Genomic DNA, 18009 nt, shown 5'->3' with positions numbered 1-18009 from the left:
GATTCAAGCATGTCACTCTATGAATGACCCAGTGCTGGATAATAAATAAGTTACTTACCTGCAACTGTAGTTATCCAGTATTGATATCTTTCATAGATTCAGTGTGACCCACCCTCCTCCCCTGAGAGGATATTATACCCACTTGTTCTTGAAAATCTGAGGGACTCTGTCTCTCTTGGGAATGTTCTAGAGGGTGCTGACACCTGATTGGTCATAGTTCAAATTTGGTCCATTTTTTAAATGGCTATAGATAAGCTATTACATGATGGCCTGTTGCCATTATATCCTATTATATGTTTACATACTGCTTTATAATTGTTCTGTGGAACTCCCACTTTGTGAATGGGGAATGATTCAAGCATGTGAATATATGAAAGATACCAAAACTGGATAACTGCAGTTACAGGTAAGTAACTTATTTTCATCCTCATTATTGGGTAATTCTAGACATTTACAGTTGATCCCTGTAGAAATACATTAGTGAATGTTTGCAGCTATTGCTATAGGCAAAACAGAAAGTTGATTGTGAAAAGCTAATGGCCACCTGTTTTTGAATTGTGGATAAAAAATGAAATTCTATGCTCTGAAAAGTTGTATTCTAAAATCAATGGTGACAACAAAAGTTTAACAAAATCCAGGGGTGGTTTGCAAGCCATAATAATATTGCTAAATGTTAGCTTTATATGGTAGCCTATTTTATAGCACAGGCTAATGAATCTAATTAAGTAAACAAATGTAATTAATTGCCTTTAGATAAAAGTTTGAAAACATATATATACGTGTATGTGTACCTGTCATAAGAAATCAATTGTAAAAAGTTTTTATACCCTGGTCTTGGTCTTCCGAAATTGGCTCTCGCCCTGCTAGAACCACTTTTAGCTTTATAGCAGTGCAGTGTGAAAGAGTGGAAATACTGAGACCCAAGGGAAGGGCAGCTTTCAATGGGTGAAAAACATTTTTGAGAGGACTCTGTTAAGCAGAGTCCTACTGGGCTTGATAAGATGCATGGTCAGTTTTCCCATGGGTTGGACTGTAACGGATGCAACGGATGCATGCGCATTCCAAACCAGCCTGCACTGTGATATATGTACTGCATCTAGCCACAAATGCATCAGAATTTTGAGAGTGTGACCCATATTTATTATTTTAATATTGTTAAAAACACCTGCTCTACTGAGTGGGGAATATTTGGATGGCCTCGGTTAACACCAGGGTTAAAATAGAAGTATTTTTAGATCCAGTAAAAGAGTAAAGCTTTGTATGTGTCAAATGGTGAGATATTAGGACACGGACGAGAATGAAACGTTTTTCTTGTTGCGATTATCATATTTGTGTATACATTTGTCAACATAATTATGTGTTTCATGCTTTATTCTAAATCTAAATAAGCTTGTTGATTGAAAAGTCTTCAGCTTGATAAACCCAAGAACCACAAACAGGACTTATGCTGGCTAAAGAAACAATTGGGAAAACATGAAATAAGCAAGTTTTCTAAAAAGCTGGTCCATAAAACTAGTGTTTGGCTGCTGGCTTCATACACAGCCATGTTTGGGAAATATCTCCAACTCTGGATAACCATTGACAAAGCAAGCGAGTCTAGCTTTAATGTGGTAATGCATTACTTTTTGTGTGAATTTGCACAATATAGCTATGCCTTTTTGGCTTTGCCAATGCTTGTTTTTCGAGTATTCTCCAAATACACCATGCTTATTCTTGCTTACATTACACAAGCGGCTGTATTGTTTCTCACGTGTTCACCGACGGAACTCTGCTTCCTCACTTACTTTACAGAAGTGAATCTGATCATTCTTACAGGCTGTGAATGGCCAACTCTACTTTCTCACTTATCTTACAAAAGGCTGTTGTGTTCTCTCACAGAATATGCACAAGCACATGTACTGTTCCCTCTAATGCACAAGTAGTAGTAATTGGATTTTCTTTCATAAAATCTGCTTTGCGGTCCACAGACACCACCTATTTTCTCACTACGCATCTAGATGTGCTTGTTCTTACTGCGGGTCCGATGCTCATCTCTTTCTTTGTTGAGTTGCACATGCACCTCTGATCTTGTAACTTACTTTGCACTAGTCTCGTCCATCCCAGCTATCACTTTACCAACCCATAGCGCACCACTACAGACAAGTATGAAAAGGGAAACTGACAAAACCATTGCTTATTAGTGAAGAAAACCACAGAAAATTAAACCAAGTCATTGAGAATGCACACATAAATGTGTGTTTAAGTTCTAGAGAGATGCAGAGTGAGAAAAACCTAGGTCAGATCTTTGTGAAAAAAGTATATGCCCTTGGGAATCCGAAGCACGAATCACCAAAGGGGTCCCTTGCAAAAGGAGGGAGAGGGGGACTTTGGGATTTAAGGAGATCTAAGCGGGAATGTGCCTTGCTAGTTGCTAGCTTGTGATTTTGATTCTTTTGGTTGACTATACGAGTTCTGTTATGTAGCCATGACCTGATTGATAATTCTTAGGACAGTTACAGGGGCAAACATTTACCCGAAGGACAGAATTCTGACTCGAAGGTAGAGAATGCTCACCTCTCTTTGATATCTTCTGTATGGCAATGTGTCAATGTCAAGAAGTAACATCAAATGTGATTAAAAATAAACTAGCCTTCCTCAAATTATCAATAGGCTCATCAGATGAGGGTATGTGATGAGCATCTGTCCTGGTGACCTTAATGTGCATGGAGAATCTCAGTTCTTGGATAACCCCTCAGAGCAGTTGCCTTTGAACTACCACCTCAAGGAGGGCTCCTTGGGTATCCCTAGGTTTATCAGCTTGGATACTTCACTGTTAATATTGTCTCTTAGCTTGCTTGACACTGGTGAACGTATGCTTGTCAAAGGCATGCTGTATATGATATCATTGTCCTGATCATACCAGCAAGTGGGTCCAGGTTGCAAGGTTAGAGAACTGCTGCATCACCTGCATTCCAGTCCTTTTATGCAGTTGTCAGAGTAAGAGAAAGATTAAGGGCGTAATGTACTATTGCTTGATTGCAATATTTGTTTGTGCGATCTATAATGCAACACAAGGATATGTTTGTACTGTTACAGATGCACTAATACGTTGCAGCACAAAATGGCCTTTCGATTGGATTTACAGGAATCCTGCTACATGCACATACATTAATTGTATGAAATGGCTGTGAACGCAGTGGGACAACAAACCTCCATCGTTCCAGTCACACCTGCAAATGTCGTGATTGCTCCCTGTCCTTTAAAGTTAGTCATAGGGATATCAAGCAAAATAAAAAAAATTATATAATGTAAACGGAATATGGACATAAAGAGTTGCTGTTTGCTCCCCCCACAATCCCCTTGTCCCTCATGGATAGTTTTCACTTGTGGATTGATGCAGCCCCCTTTGAGTGCCGGTATCCAATCAACGGTGTGCAGCTATAGTTTCAAACAGTTGATACTTGTTCTTATTGGTCACAAGGAAGAGGAAACGCCCCTTAGTGGCCCATTTTTTTCTTAATAATTGCCAGGAGTCGCAATGTATACATTGCAAACCACAAATCCATTTACAACTCACAATTTGCCCTCAGTCCAATCCCATTAGTATGGGGATAAAATCCGTAGAGAACTTGTGAGTGGCCCACATAGACTTCTTTTAGGATGACATGCGATAGGTCACTGTATATGTGACCACTTTCACGGGGAAACCTGTTGAAGTAAAATGTGACTCACTGGAGCAATTTTGCTTCTGAATGGGTTAGTGTGCTTTAAAGTACAGCTACCAAATAAGTTTACCCAGACGTAGTATTGTTGTCCGAGTGTGAGTGAATGACCATCCCCACCTAGTCAAAAGCTGCTGTCCACAACCAAAGGAATCGGGACTCCTTTATCTTGATTTCCTTTTCACTGAGTTCTCTTGTTTTCAGCAAGTTCTCATAAGTTGGAATGCTGTGAGCTAGGTCTGCCAGCAATTTTCATAAACTCTGGTCCACCACTGGTCTTCTAGCGGCTCCAGGTTTGTTGGGTTCACTGTGCAGTGGATCTTTTTCGAATGACTTAGGACAAGATGGGGAGCTTACACTTTGCTTAAGCCACTGACTCCTCATAAAGGTTTCATTGGTTAAATACTCCCTCTGTGCCCTGCAGAGGTCTGCTTGGACTGTGCCTCCTTCTGACTCAAACTCAGCCTGTGCAGGCAGTACATTGAGGCTGATGCATCAGGTTTCTACTACTACAAATCCTCTTCTGGATAAGGAAGTAGCTCCTCATCTGGGGGTTTCTTCATGTTTTCCATGCCTCCTGCCTCTTTCCTTCCTCCAGGCTCTCTGTGCCTCTTCTCTGGGCCAGTAACCTCAGACTCTTTACTTGTGAGCAGTGGTAGGGGTGTTTTAGTAATCACAGACCTTAACTGATAGCCAGGCAGGTAATTGCTTAGGATACATTTACTTGACATCTGTACTCCTTTGCCTCTTCTCCCCTCTTAGTGGAGTATAGCAAGTGCCGTCCTCTCGGTTTCATGACTGCCAAACAAAATAGAAAATTGTTAGGATGGTCAATCCTGTGCTCCTTCCCTTTAGCATGGTTTACTGGCACCTGTGCCTATCAGGGCTCTCACATAGATCTCATTCCCAGAGGCCTTCAGAAGGTATTGGGGTATTTAAAATAATTCTAGTGAGGGTCTTAGAGTCCATCACCTACCCACAAAAGTGAGATAAGAAGACCTCCACCCCCTTCTCTGCAATGTAGACTACTTTTGACATGAAACCCAGGATGAGCTATCCCTTGGGTTGTTTAATTTCCAGGGGACTTAACCAGCCAAGCCTTTGGCTCTCCTATGATGTTAGTCATTATAGTTCCAGAGCATTCCCCTGGACCCAGGGCTTTAAGAGGGATGAAAAAGCTGGAGGGTCTCTCGCAGGGGCGTGGCCAATGTAATTATGGGCATGGCTTAAAAACACATAGGCTAAAAATCTGTGCTTAGCATAGTGTGTCGCCCGACTTGTATTTTGCTGTTTCTGTCATTGCTTCCAGATATATGATACAACAAGTAACATCATATCTACAAGTCAGGACTATTGGCTTTATCAATGGTTGTTAGTTGCATAAGATAAATAAGCAGCAACTATGGCCTGTATATAATATTGAAAAAGCTTCCACTTAAAGCCCTGGTGACACCACGATAATGTTGCTGCTCCTGAGTTTCAAAAAGAGAAGGGAAATCCAGAGAGAAAATGACTCTCTTAAAAGGATTTCCCTTCCCCTACAACTCTCACCTGGCATGACGTCATGCGTAACTTCTCCACTAGTGAGAAGTGAGCAGTGTGAGCATGTGCACATTGATGTGCCTGCTGTCACTGCAGTCCGGAAAAAACACAGGCAGCCTGTGTCAGGGCACAAAACAGAGCCCGCTAGAGACCCATTTCAAAGCCCCTTTAAAAAAACGCCGGTGCTCAACACCGGTGATACCCAGCCCACTTAAAGCCTTGCCTGGACCTTTAAACAAATTGCTAAATCCACCCTTGTGTGATACTCCATTCTTGTCTAATCTGCTTTTTTACTACCCACACCCATTACCTGAATTTTGGACATTTTGCTTAGTGCTCTTTATTTTGATTGCCTAGTACTCGCTCTTGATTATATTACTTTAGGGCCTGTTGGCAATGTTAACTGGCCTTCTCCTGCTCTCTGGCACTGACCAAACTTTGTCATTGCAGCAATAGCAAGTTCTCTGGTAGCTAAAAGTTTGCTAGCAACTATTTATTGGTGAAACTGTGCATAACAATTACTCAGTTCATGTTTTGTTACAACCAGATACATTTTATGACCACTGCACAGGGATTTTAGCACAACTATGGCCCGCTCCTTTCAAGATCAGTGGGGTTTTTTGGTACCTAAAAGTTCCTCAAGTGCAGAATTAATTCCCCAAAAGAAATTTGCTACCATTTTCTGACACAAAAGATTCAATTATATCAATACCTTGTGGAGCTAAGGTTCCCATGAATACAACCCTCAAAGTTCCCTGTCCACTTGGTGCATTGTACAGACTTGAGAATAGCGGGTTTGAATGTTACATTGTATTTATAGACATTCATCACTTTGTCAGATTTTGTATGATCAGGAGTACCGGTTTGTGATTTTATTTGGGCCTGAATCTAGAGTTGCTTCAGTTTTCAATGTGACCCATCTTTTCATGGTGCTTAAGGTACCCTTAAAGCTTGAGGTTAGCCTGCCTGTATTCCTCAATGTCTGTTTTTCCGTCATTGGTCTAGCCTTCTCTATATGTGGTATCTCTTCAAAATCCACAGGGGCAAGACTCCTAATAGGTGCTACGTCACAAGTTCAGGCTGACCACTTTAGAAAGGAGGCCGGCACAGGACCTGAGGATATTAAATTATTTTATCAGTGCACTGTCTGTGCAGCGTTGCTTTGCAAGGCTCTGTATCATTCAGCATGGGTTCCGATGAAGCTGTGCGTTGGGTATTTTCGTCACTCGGCGCCGGTTCCAATGAAACTTACAGCTGTGCGGCGATGCTATGTGTTGCTTTCTGACACTTGGCACTTGTTCCAATGATACTTGCAGCTGTGTGGCGAGGCTTTGTGGGGTTTCATGTTGCTTCACAACGGATTTGATGGAACCTTCAGTTAGGAAAGGAGGAGTTCTCTCTGCCAGCCAAGGGCCCAGGACCCTGGAGAGGCACCTCTTGGGGATAAGTAACCCACTCCAGCAGAGGACAATAGGGCTCAGGGAGCCCCAGGTGCAGGTCCAGTGCATGCAGTGTCCCTGTGCTCCAGAACAGATCAGCCAGCTTGACCCTTGGTGTCACTCAGCCTGGGATGAAGGGAGTAGGTCCTGACTTCCTTCTTAGAGAGCAGGGCAGGCCTCAAGCAGCAAGGACTTCCTGCTTCTGTAGTGTCCAGAGGTACAAGAGCATACTGAAGAGTTAGTCTGAGGGTCCTATATTTATACCTGGTGCCAACTTTGAAGTGGGAGAAACTTCTAGATCTCTCCAGCATCTGGATTTCCTTCCTTCTCTTGCCATGGCTTAATGCGGTCTGGTTGTGACAATAGGCTGGTGTCAAGTTCTTTGTGGGTGTGCTGGAGGCAGACCCTTTGAAATGTAACTGAGGCAGGGAACAGCTACACCCCTCCCACCCTGGCTGGGTGGCCCATTCCTGGCAACATCTAGTTCCCATTTGTCTCACTGTTTGCAAGTAATACACAAAGGCCAACTGCACCCAGTCATGTGACCCAGGATACAAGCTGCAGGCACCAAATGGTGAGTACAAGAAAATGCAAACTTTCTAAAGTGCCGTTTTCATAATTATGACCTAAAATCCAACTTTAGCATTAGAGGGTTTTACATTACATTTGAGTGTAAACATGACATTCATACTTCCTCCCAAACAAAAATTATCACTTATTACATTTTATAAGGAAGCCAATGTTATCCAATGGGAGAGATAGGCCTTACACTAGTTAAAAACGTGTTTACGAGATTTCACTACCAGTACATGTAAAACTTGAAAGGACACGTCCAACATTTTAAATACACTGCACCCTGCCCTAAGGGCTGTTTAGGGCCTACTGTAGGGTGACTTATATGTATTAAAAAGAATGGTTTGGGCCTGGCAAAAGGTTTTTTTGCCAAGTTGAAATGTCAATTTAAAAATGCACTACAGGTTGCAGTGGCAGGCGTGAGACATGTTTAAAAAGGCTACTTTTTAGCACAATGAGCGCTGCAGGTCCACTAGTTGCATTTCATTTATAGGCCCTGGGTACATGTAGTACAACATTCCTAGGGACTTACAAGTAAACTAAATGTGTCAATTGGTTGTAAGCCAATGTTACTATGTTTAAAGGAGAGAGCACAAACACTTTAGCATTGGTGAGGGGTGGTAAATTGCACAAAATCCTAAAAGCCGAAATAAATGGGTTTCAGAAAACAGGAAGAGTAAAGGCAGAAAGTTTAGGGGTGACCCTGCAGAGTGGGCCAAATCCAACACAACGAATTTACAGTGCACTGTATATTTATAATCTGCACACCGCAATGACTGATGTGGGGCCTGCAAACTGCCTAGGAATCCCTTATAACAGGGACAGCACTGAAGGGAAAAAATGCCAAGAAAATTAGTTTTTAGCCCTGTACAGCAGTCCTGAGGCCTTACTAGACATTAACATTCAAAAGTCCAAACCTCTACAGCAACCCTACCATAACAGAAGCAAATGCCAATGAAGAAGAATTGAAAGGTATTAAAAGGTAGAAGACATGATTACATAAAGAAACATTGTCAACATGTGTATGATAATGACTGGATGCGTTTGAAAACCTATTGTAGCATTGTTTATTCCAGGTTAAAGAGTTCAAAGTAGTTGCATAAGGATTATTTGTGTTTACTTAGGACAATGTTATGTCTGAAGAAGCATCTCAAAAAGAGTTACAAAATGCCTCCATGGGACCAACAAGATCAAGTTCCGTATCTGGGGTATCAGAGGTAAGTTTACAATCAACATAATCATTATAAACTTGTATCTGCAAACTTTACTCATTTTTATGTTATGTACAGAGTTTTTATATATATGTAGAATGTCATAATGATTGACAAAAAGCTTATAATATATTCATTTGTACAGATAAATGTCATGTCTTTTCTTAAGCATGCAGTATTGTACTGCTCGAAGGCCCCAGTCGCATACTCAAATACCCTAGTGTAGACTGAAACACCAAATTACACCCTTCAATGCCCAAGCACAGCACTAAATACTCATGCACAGTCCCAAATGACATATGTCAGGGATGGGCCATTGTTATGCCATGGATAACTGGAATATCACCATACCAATCACTGCTATCCCAGGGATAGCGAGAAAATTATAAATAATGCTTACAGTAAAAGGATGGGTCATTCTTATGTCAGGGATAGCTAGAAAGGCATCTACAATGCTAATAGCATGTCAAGGGTGGCCATCATTACACCACACAGAGCCATAATTCCAAGAATGCCTGCAAAATATCAAGGATAAGCCCTAGTAATGCTGAGTATAGCCAGAATGTCAGACATGCCCATAAAACGTCAAGTGAGGCCATTGCGATTCTAGAGATAGTCAGCATGTCACGAATACCCACACTGTGACTCTGATGAACCACCTTTATGCCATGGATAGTCATAATATCACCAAAAATTGTAAAGAATGTCAAGGATGGGGCCAGTGTTATGACAGGGACAGCCAGAATGATGATAGGTCAAGCAGGTAATGTCAACAAATGCTCGCTTAGGGACATGACTAAGCTTTGGCCTCCAATTGGTGTGTGATTACTGGTTTAAGAGTGTCTTTTAAAGGACGTCAGAATTTCACGCACATCTTGTGGCTTGCTTCATCATTGAGTTTGCCTTTATATGGATAGAAATCCAACATGGTGGCAACTGCATGGGTCTGTGTGGCCTAATCCTAAAGAAGGTCTGTTTTTATATTGCAGGCAAATCTATCTGTGTCATTGACCCTCTTGTCTCATTTATGCGGCCGCCTGTACTCTTAGAGGGGCACCCACCTTTATCAGTCCTGCTGGCTTTGCCATTTATCACAGAATTAAGTCCAAAACATACAAAATGAGTCAGGCTAAGATTAGGGATACTTTAATAGGTCCACTCTGAAACAAGTAAAAAGAGGGTTAAATATACATCCTCATGTCATGGTTAGATCGACATGTTTCAGTGCTTTTATTTGTCCGTCACCCTGGTGAATTCATGAGGACTATGTGTGGTCTAGAGTGACCACATGCATGTGCAAAGTAGAAATGCTTGTGTTCAACCTTTTGCTTAAGTTGGAAAGAATATGAGAGCTTTTGGGGTTGCTCTTCAAGCTGCTTCTGGGTTGCTCTTCCAACTACTTCTGGAGATGTACAGCGCCAAGTGTCTATTAAGAGACAATTACCTCATTCCCTTGGCCACATAGTGTGTTACATCAAACGCACAAAATGTGATGGGTAAGTATACTCTTATCTTTCTGTTAATCGCTTTACTGCTGGATAGAAAATCAGATTAGGATCTACTGCTATCTCTTCAATTAACATTATGGTCTGTCATGAACTCTGGTAGTGAGAGCAGGTGGAAGAGCTTGTTCGGCACATCCTACCCAGATCAGATGTTATCTTACTGTCTGCAGTCACCTCCAGGCTCCTCTGCTGAATTACCAAAAGAGGACCGGGTGGCTAGGAGCTAACCTGATAAATATATGGCGAACACCCCTTAGCGTGCACTACTACCCTTAAATATTCGGGCCAATTAGCTTCTTACACATGTATTCTCTATAGGGCATTTTGCATGTTGTTTTATACATCATGGAGACATCCTTTGTGAGGAATTTCTAATGTCAGATTTGAAGTCATGCATACCTTATTCATTGGCTTTCTGCAGAGGGATTTTTTAATTCTTAACTGCTGTTTTTAAATTCCCGGTATGTGTTTTAGTGTGTGTTGTAGTGACAGCGTCAGAGAGGTCTCTCTGGGATAGGCAGACTTCACTCTGTTCTGCCCCAGTATGGCAGTGATCAAAGCCTTTATGTATGTTCTTTTTTATAATCTTTTTATTGATTTTGCCATATTAACATAATAAACAATTGCACGGAAAAGCCTCAGTAACCCCCCCCCCCAAAAAAAAACATCGTAGGGTGGAATGTACTAGTTATTGTTAGCAAACGGAGACCGTTGATCCAGAAAGCCAGCATGTGGCTTGAACCACAGATATGAATTACCATCGCATACTATTCCTTTGAACATACGCCATATCTCAACATGCTTTTTGGGCATCCCGTGCTTTGTAAACCATTTCTTCCGTGACTACACAGTAGTCCATCCCCCAAATCCATCTGCCAATTGGGGGTATGTCCAGAACATGCCAGTACTTTGCAATATCTCTTGTGGGCAATATTGTGCCCAGGCCTACAAGTAGTTTCTCGTATTGCGTGCAGCTCCAACCTTCAAGAATTTCCAGTATTAATATTTTCGGTGCCATAGCTTCACCCAGACTCCGGGCCACTTGCTTCCAGAAAGTAGCCGCCATCGTTGCCTCCACCCAGTCCTCGTCTTCCAGCAGACCCACATTTGTGTCCTAATTTTGCCTCAAGGTTATTAATGAGTCCGGGACAATAACCAGTAGTGAACTGTTTGACCAGGAGTCTCTTTTGGCACCTAATTCCTCTACAACCAGTTTAACGTCCCTTGTGCCCTGGTGCATAATGTCAGTTATCTCCTGGCTGTTTTCAGCTCTTGCCATTCAAGATGAATTTATCAGTAGCTCTGTCTGGGAGGGGTTTTGATTATCCCAGGGTAAAGTAGTTTAGGTAGTGTGATTGGTGGGGGAGAGAATGCTAATAATATGCTGTATGTCAAGGATAGTTATGTTATTGTAGTTCAAGAAGGCTCCGCCATGTAGCACCCTAATCAGCATTACTTGCTGACTAATATTGCTGCTTGCAGACCATCAGTGCATATGTGTATGAAAGCTCAAGGACAACCCTGCAATCCCAGGTGGACCTGGGTAAATACGAATTAATTCAAAGACTCATTTATAAACTGGAACCTTGTGATGTCTAATAGGAAACCCTGTAATTATTTTACTAGGAATCATATACCAAATCTAATTTGAAAAGCGCAGGACATACGAAGAGATTTCAATTTCATTAAATGCAGTCATATATTATAAAGAAACATTAGTGATCATAGTGCAGACGATGCAGTGCTTAAAAGCGGTTTCATTTAAAACACATGTGGACAAAGATACTATACAGTTCCCAATGGTTCTCTATAAGACTCAAACAAGTAAAAAGTTTGCATGAATTGGTGTGACATCCCGTTAGAACAAATCACAAGAGTCAACCAAAAGGGGAATTCGTCTACGTTTTGACCCCATGTGAATGTAGGGCTCTCCTCAGGGCCCAGTCATCTGACTACTAAACACCTAATTAATGGACACACTTGTAAACATGGTATGAATCATAGAAAAACAGGAACAATTTGAGGCTCTCATGACTCCACTGAGAGCAATCATGAACATGTCATGGCAACACAATCAAAACCAGTTCAATCGGTGGCCGTTATTCAGTAGTGTGCTTATTTACTCCTAAAGCAGAAGGAAACCTCACTCCTCATTACTGCTGCATTGCTAAGAGGGACTGAGGGATAGTTCATTAATATAACCATCAGCACATAGTTTGGTTTTTAGGGGTGTTCTGAAGAGCAGGTGGTTTGGAAATAAATGCTAGAGTTTTGGGGCTTGCCTCATGTAGGAGAGTGCCCCGTTTTGTATGGTCACCCCCCACTTTTTGCTCCAACTGCTAATGGTTATGATTGATAGTGCACTAGAGTATCCTGCCCAGACCCCAGTGCCTGTGCTCTCTCTCAAAGCTGTTATGTTTGACTTGGTAATCACAAATTGGCAAAGGCTTTACCCCTTTCAAAGTCCCTGGTACCTACTGACAGCAGGCTTGCCATATCAGACTGCAGGAGCATTGCAAACTGCTTGAACTCGACTGTGCCCTCACCATGTGCGGCAGAGTCAAATGCACTACATTTACTATGTCAGAGACTCCTAAGGTAGGCCTCCTCAGCCCAGGCGGCAAGGTGCAGTATATTAAAGGTGAGGACATATAAGTGAAAGCCTATATGTCCCTTTAGTCGTGTTCCCCATTGGAAATTACTATAAGTGTTAGTGGTTCAAAAGATAACATGGGCTGCCAACCGACACTCTCGAGATTGGCAGTATCATTATGGTACCACTATAATATGTCATGTTTGGTATCAAACAACATGCCTTCTCACCCCTTACACAATTCTTGTGCACTGGGTGAAATAGCCCTCACCAATCAAAAATCCTGCCACTTCAGCAGGGGGTCCCGCAGGGATCTACTCTGAGTCCCACCCTTTTTAATCTGTACATTGGTCCATTGGCCAGGATCATGGACAAATACAAGTTTTCCATGGTGTCGTACGCTGACGACACACAGCTTGTGGTGACCCTAGCACAAGACTTCGGTGAGTCGGCAGTAAAGTTTTCCTCTTGTCTCAATGATCTGGCCGCATGGATGTCGAACCACTGCCTTAAATTGAATGGCAGCAAGACAGAGGTCATGATTATCGGGAAATCTCCCTCCATATGGGGTCGAGCCTGGTGGCCCCAGGCACTGGGGCCTATCCCTGAACCCAAAACTGAGGTAAAAAACCTGGGAATATGGCTCGATCTTAAACTCTCGTTTGAGACCCAAACTAGAAAGGTGGTAAGGAGATGTTTTGGCACCCTTAAGATGTTAAGAAAAACCCTAGACATCCTTCCTGTATCAGCTAGGAAAAACATAGTTCATACTCTGGTGACTTCGCAACTTGATTATGGGAACGTCCTATATCTGGGTGCGACAAAAGACTGCGTGCAACGACTCCAACGTATTCAAAATGCAGCAGCACGCCTTGTTCTTAATCTACCTAGTCGATCTTCAACGACACAAGCTCTCGATTCCCTCCATTGGCTGCCGATCAGGAAGAGAATTCTCTTCAAAGCCATGTGTTTCTGTCATAAGAGCCTACAGGGGACAGGCCCCAGCTACCTGCATGACTTTCTCACCCCGTACATATCTGGCCGACAGTTAGGATCAACAGGAGCAAAATTACTCAAGATTCCCAGGATAAGGAAAGTTAGGATGGGCGCACAATCATTTGGCTATCTAGCAGCCAAGAACTGGAACACACTTCCTCTCTGGTTACGAGCTGAGAAATCTGAACCAATCTTTCGCAGAGGTCTGAAAACCTGGCTTTACAAACTTTAGTCCAGTTTTCACCCACTCCTACTGTAGGGCTTCTAGCCCTGGGACACACCTCCGGGGGTAGCCATGCGCTCTATAAATGAACTATTATTATTATTATTATTATTATAGCATGCATCCAGATGGCACCATAGAGGTTGCCAGCTTGATTGCCCTAACTTCTCTGTGTTCTGGATGACAAGCACGCACATTCCTGCACCTGATGCCGCCAAGACAGGATTCAGACCTCTTGCCATGCAGTGAGAACACTTCCAATAGTCAGGAACAAAGGCTTGGGCAGGAAGGAGGTTACACACCCTCCTACCAAGCAGGCTAGTGAAATGGCACATCAAGGCGGTGAGCTTCAAAGGCTGCACCACCACTGATATGCATCAGAGCTGACTCCCAGTGGAGGGAACAGCTCTCCCTCTGTCCCAGGCACATTTGCACCCAGGCAGGCAGGAAATTAGCTATGCAGGGGGGTGTACACCCCCAGATGGCTTGCCACACTTCCAGGGTGGGTAGCTGGTCAGCACACCACAATTTGGTTTCTGTCATCTATAGGAATGACAGAATAGAGGTTTTTGCAGTGGCGGTTGGTGAAGTCTGAAAGTGGTGTGGCTGAGAGGGGGGCACAACATTTTCCTGGAGGTCCATGGTGATTTACTGTGCATTTTTTAATAGGGTTAAATTAGTTATCAGTCTGATTGACAGAACAGAGTTCCACATGTAGGAGACAGGCAAAGCTATTTTCATTTTAACAGCAGAGTGCACTGTCTACAACATATATTTTGGAAATTGGGGGGGGGGAGATCAACGCTGGCTCCTCCGTAGGCCTCGCAAAAAAAGCACCACATGCAGCAAAGTCTGCAGCGCTTAAAGAGCAGACTCTCTTTCCATAAATAAAATCTAAATCTGTGGTTGCCTGAGGCTTTTTACACCTCTGCAGTTTCCCCATCTCCCTCAAGAAAAGGCCCTGCACTAACCCCAGTTATGAAGCAAATGTATAGCGGTAACCAAGACAAAAGAGAGTTGACCATGCCCCATAGCTGCAGGGGCTTGAAAAACACAGAAGTGTACACTACCCTTTGATTTACGGCAAGGCAAGATTGCTGCTCTTTACAAGGGTGAACAAAGCACACTTTTGTACTGTTCGCTCTATAAAAAAAATACCTTTGGGCACACTTCGTCCAAGGGAAATGCCAGACATTCATTGCAATTTAAATAGTTTCTGCAGTGTGTCTGAGTCATGGTTAGCACTGCGTGCCCTACTACCTAGTAGTAAGAAAAAAGCCACTTCTCATGCAAGGGTGTAAGAAGGTATTAGAGTGCTTTACATGAGCCCCAGTTACGTTACACAAAGGCACATGCATGTATTTTAAGGCATGTGGAGATTTAGATTAGGTGAATTGCCCAGGATCACAGGAGATTGAGCCTACGCTAAGACTCAATCCTGGTTCCCCTGCTTGTAATTTATTTTTAGCGACACACAATTTATAGTTGGCACCCTTAAACACTAAAAGCTTAGCCAACAGCCCCATAATCGAACACTGGTGACAGCGGCATACCATAGAAACTCATAAATAGGAAACGTAACCAGAAACAAAACAGATTCTACCTTTTATTTTACACTGTGGCCCGCCGCTTCTGTGACTTGGAGTGTGCTCATAATTTCGGCCCGGGCTGGCAGTCGGACATTTCCAGTTGACGAGGGGTCTCGTCTGCAGCACTCCCTCATGTGCAATGCCATTACCAATGGCAATGCCATGAAGAGGGAAGAGAACACAAGAGCAGAAATGGCCAATCACTGCATGGCTTCATGATAAAGCCATACAGTGTTTGGTCATGCTTCCCTCGCGCTACCTCATGCTGGCCACTGCACTGCACCAGAGCCAATCCAGACGCTGCTCCATGAGAGCAGCACCAGGACTGGCTTGGGCAGGTGCATTAATCGCTCATTAGAAGGCCGGGGGCTACATCTGTGATTCCCCCGGCTCCCTAATTGCGCTGCAGGAGAGAGGGCTCCAGTGCACATGTTGGGTTAGCCACAGAAAAGCAGCCAGCCAACCCGACATGCACACAGTGTGGACTCATGTCAGGACCCAGGTGAGTGCGAGTGGCCATGTCTAGAGTCTACTGCTATCAGTTAATTTGAAGGTCCACCCCCGCAGGCCCCCATGCACTGCCCTTCCCACTAAAGATGCATGAACTGTAAGCGACTGGGCCGCAGCACGGCTGAAAAAAGCTGATGCCATGGCCATTTAAATTTATTTTTATTTCACATATACTTATATACGGGTGCCTGGTGGGGACGCAAAGGAACCGGCCCTGGAGTTCTGGGTAGCAAAGGTGACCAACATGCCTGTATGTGGTCACCTCAAGGGCGATCTAGATGCAGGCACCAGCTGCCCATTGGCTACTTGCTCCCACATCGTTACTTCCCTAAATCTAGGATTTAAGTGACCCCCCTGACACCAGAACCTCAGATCTGAACAACTTGCATCAAGTAAGGACCAAGAGGAGACCTGTGTTGCTGACAACAGGACTTTGCCCACAACACCAAAGCAAAAGAGGGATACTTTGTCCCTGAGGCAACAGACTTGGAACTGAGTGAACAACTCTCGTCCTTTGCTAAAACTCAGCACATCTGAACAGCGGGACCCCTGTGGAAGCCAGAAGTACCTTCAATCTCCCCTGGACTAGCGGCACTAGTCCCCTGCAAACTGCAGGTAAAAACACTCACTGGATCTGAAGAATCACCGGTAATCAGGCCTCTGTGGGATCGTTCACATCCAGGTGGTCCAATGAATTGTGGGAGTTGTAGTCCCGCTTGCCACAAAGTTTCAGACCGCTACCTCAATACTCAGGACCCAGTGAAGTTCCAGAACCTTTTAGCTGTGCTTACCACTGCCAGGGCCTGTTGGTTGCCAATCCAGCAACTAAACCGTACATTAGACGCTGCATCTACAGGGAACACTGTGCAACCTTTATCCGATGTCAGCAGCTGTGTACCTGTTGTGTTTTTGCATTCTGTTTCTTGCAGCCTCGGGGAAGCTGTAAAAACAACATCCCTGCGGCTCCCATTCAGCGTCAGGGACAGCCAGTGAAACTCTGCACCAAGACTACGTGGGCTAGGTAAAATCGATCTGGCAGTCATGTCCTGGGGCCCGGATGACCTTAACCCGGTAAGGGTTCCACGTAACTCAACCTGCAAATGACCGATTGTCAGTAGTGGGTTTTGCCATTGACCGCAATGTTTTATTTTCCATGTATTAATTTGCACTAATTTAATATTGGTTCACAAATCAATAACTCCAGTGATACATATGCCATTCTGTTCATTTTGGTGTCTAAATTAAGATAAAATACACTCTAGTCTCATAAATTGGTGTCAGATTTCGCTAAAGTCGTGTCAAATCCTTATCGTTCATGTTGGTACTCTGAAATGCATAACACATGTTCTACCAGTAAAGCCTGACTGCTCTTTGCCACTCTACTAGGATTAAGCTAAGGATTTATTAGTTTGAAACAAAGGACTATCTTTTGGGTACTGTGATAATATTACATGGTAAGGCTACACAGCCATACCACATAATATTCCAATTTCTTACACTTTTTCCGCGTCAACTTCTCTTTTTGGATTGTCTCTATGATTTTTTTTTTTAAAACAAACTTTATTGGGTTTTACAGAAGGTTCCAGGTGTCAATTGTGCATCATACTTATCATTGATCAGGATTGTAATTGATCGGTCATTTATACAGATAGTTCAATAGCAAAACAAAAGGAATACAGGTCATTGCAGTGATCATAAATTCCCCGGACTTCACCCAGCAGCCCAATGGACATACGTTGTACTATGTTCAATTCTGGAGCTGCTATACATGTCTTCAGTCTTGACCTTAAACTCCCTTTCCACAACTTGCCCTCCTCCCTCCCCTCCCCCCAGGCGTGTCACTTGTATTCAAATTTCTAGTTTGCGGTATCCGACCACTCCAGGTTAGGTTTCCCATTTGTCTGAGGTAGCACTTTAGCATCTTTCGGTCAGTAAGGGCGGCGGAGTGCTGTACTTGTTGGATAACCTCACCGATCCACAATGTGCTTAGCGGTATGTAGCTCAGCCTACTCATGCCGGGGGCTCTCCTATTGATTCCTCTTCCCCATCATCAACTGGGATCTTAAGTAGAACCACTAACTTTTCCATGCTCGTGCTGCTTTCAGCGCCCTCTCGTTCCCCGTTCTT

At 43.4% G+C, this 18009-nt stretch overlaps 1 protein-coding gene across 2 annotated transcripts in view; it reads left to right on the top strand.

The window, feature by feature from the left end:
- CFAP61 (cilia and flagella associated protein 61) overlaps window positions 1-18009 on the top strand; it is a 2048453-nt gene that overhangs the window by 563060 nt on the left and 1467384 nt on the right. For both annotated transcript variants that reach the window (XM_085612416.1, XM_085612415.1), the window contains exon 10: window positions 8380-8472. In XM_085612416.1, coding sequence (XP_085468542.1) covers window positions 8380-8472 — 93 coding nt within the window. The remainder of the gene's footprint in view (window positions 1-8379; window positions 8473-18009) is intronic.

Source organism: Triturus cristatus, chromosome 6 (genome assembly GCF_964204655.1).
Source record: "Triturus cristatus chromosome 6, aTriCri1.1, whole genome shotgun sequence".
Classification (NCBI taxonomy): Eukaryota; Metazoa; Chordata; class Amphibia; order Caudata; family Salamandridae; genus Triturus; species Triturus cristatus.
Note: the sequence above shows the minus strand (reverse complement) of the source record. Positions and strands in the feature narration are given on the sequence as shown.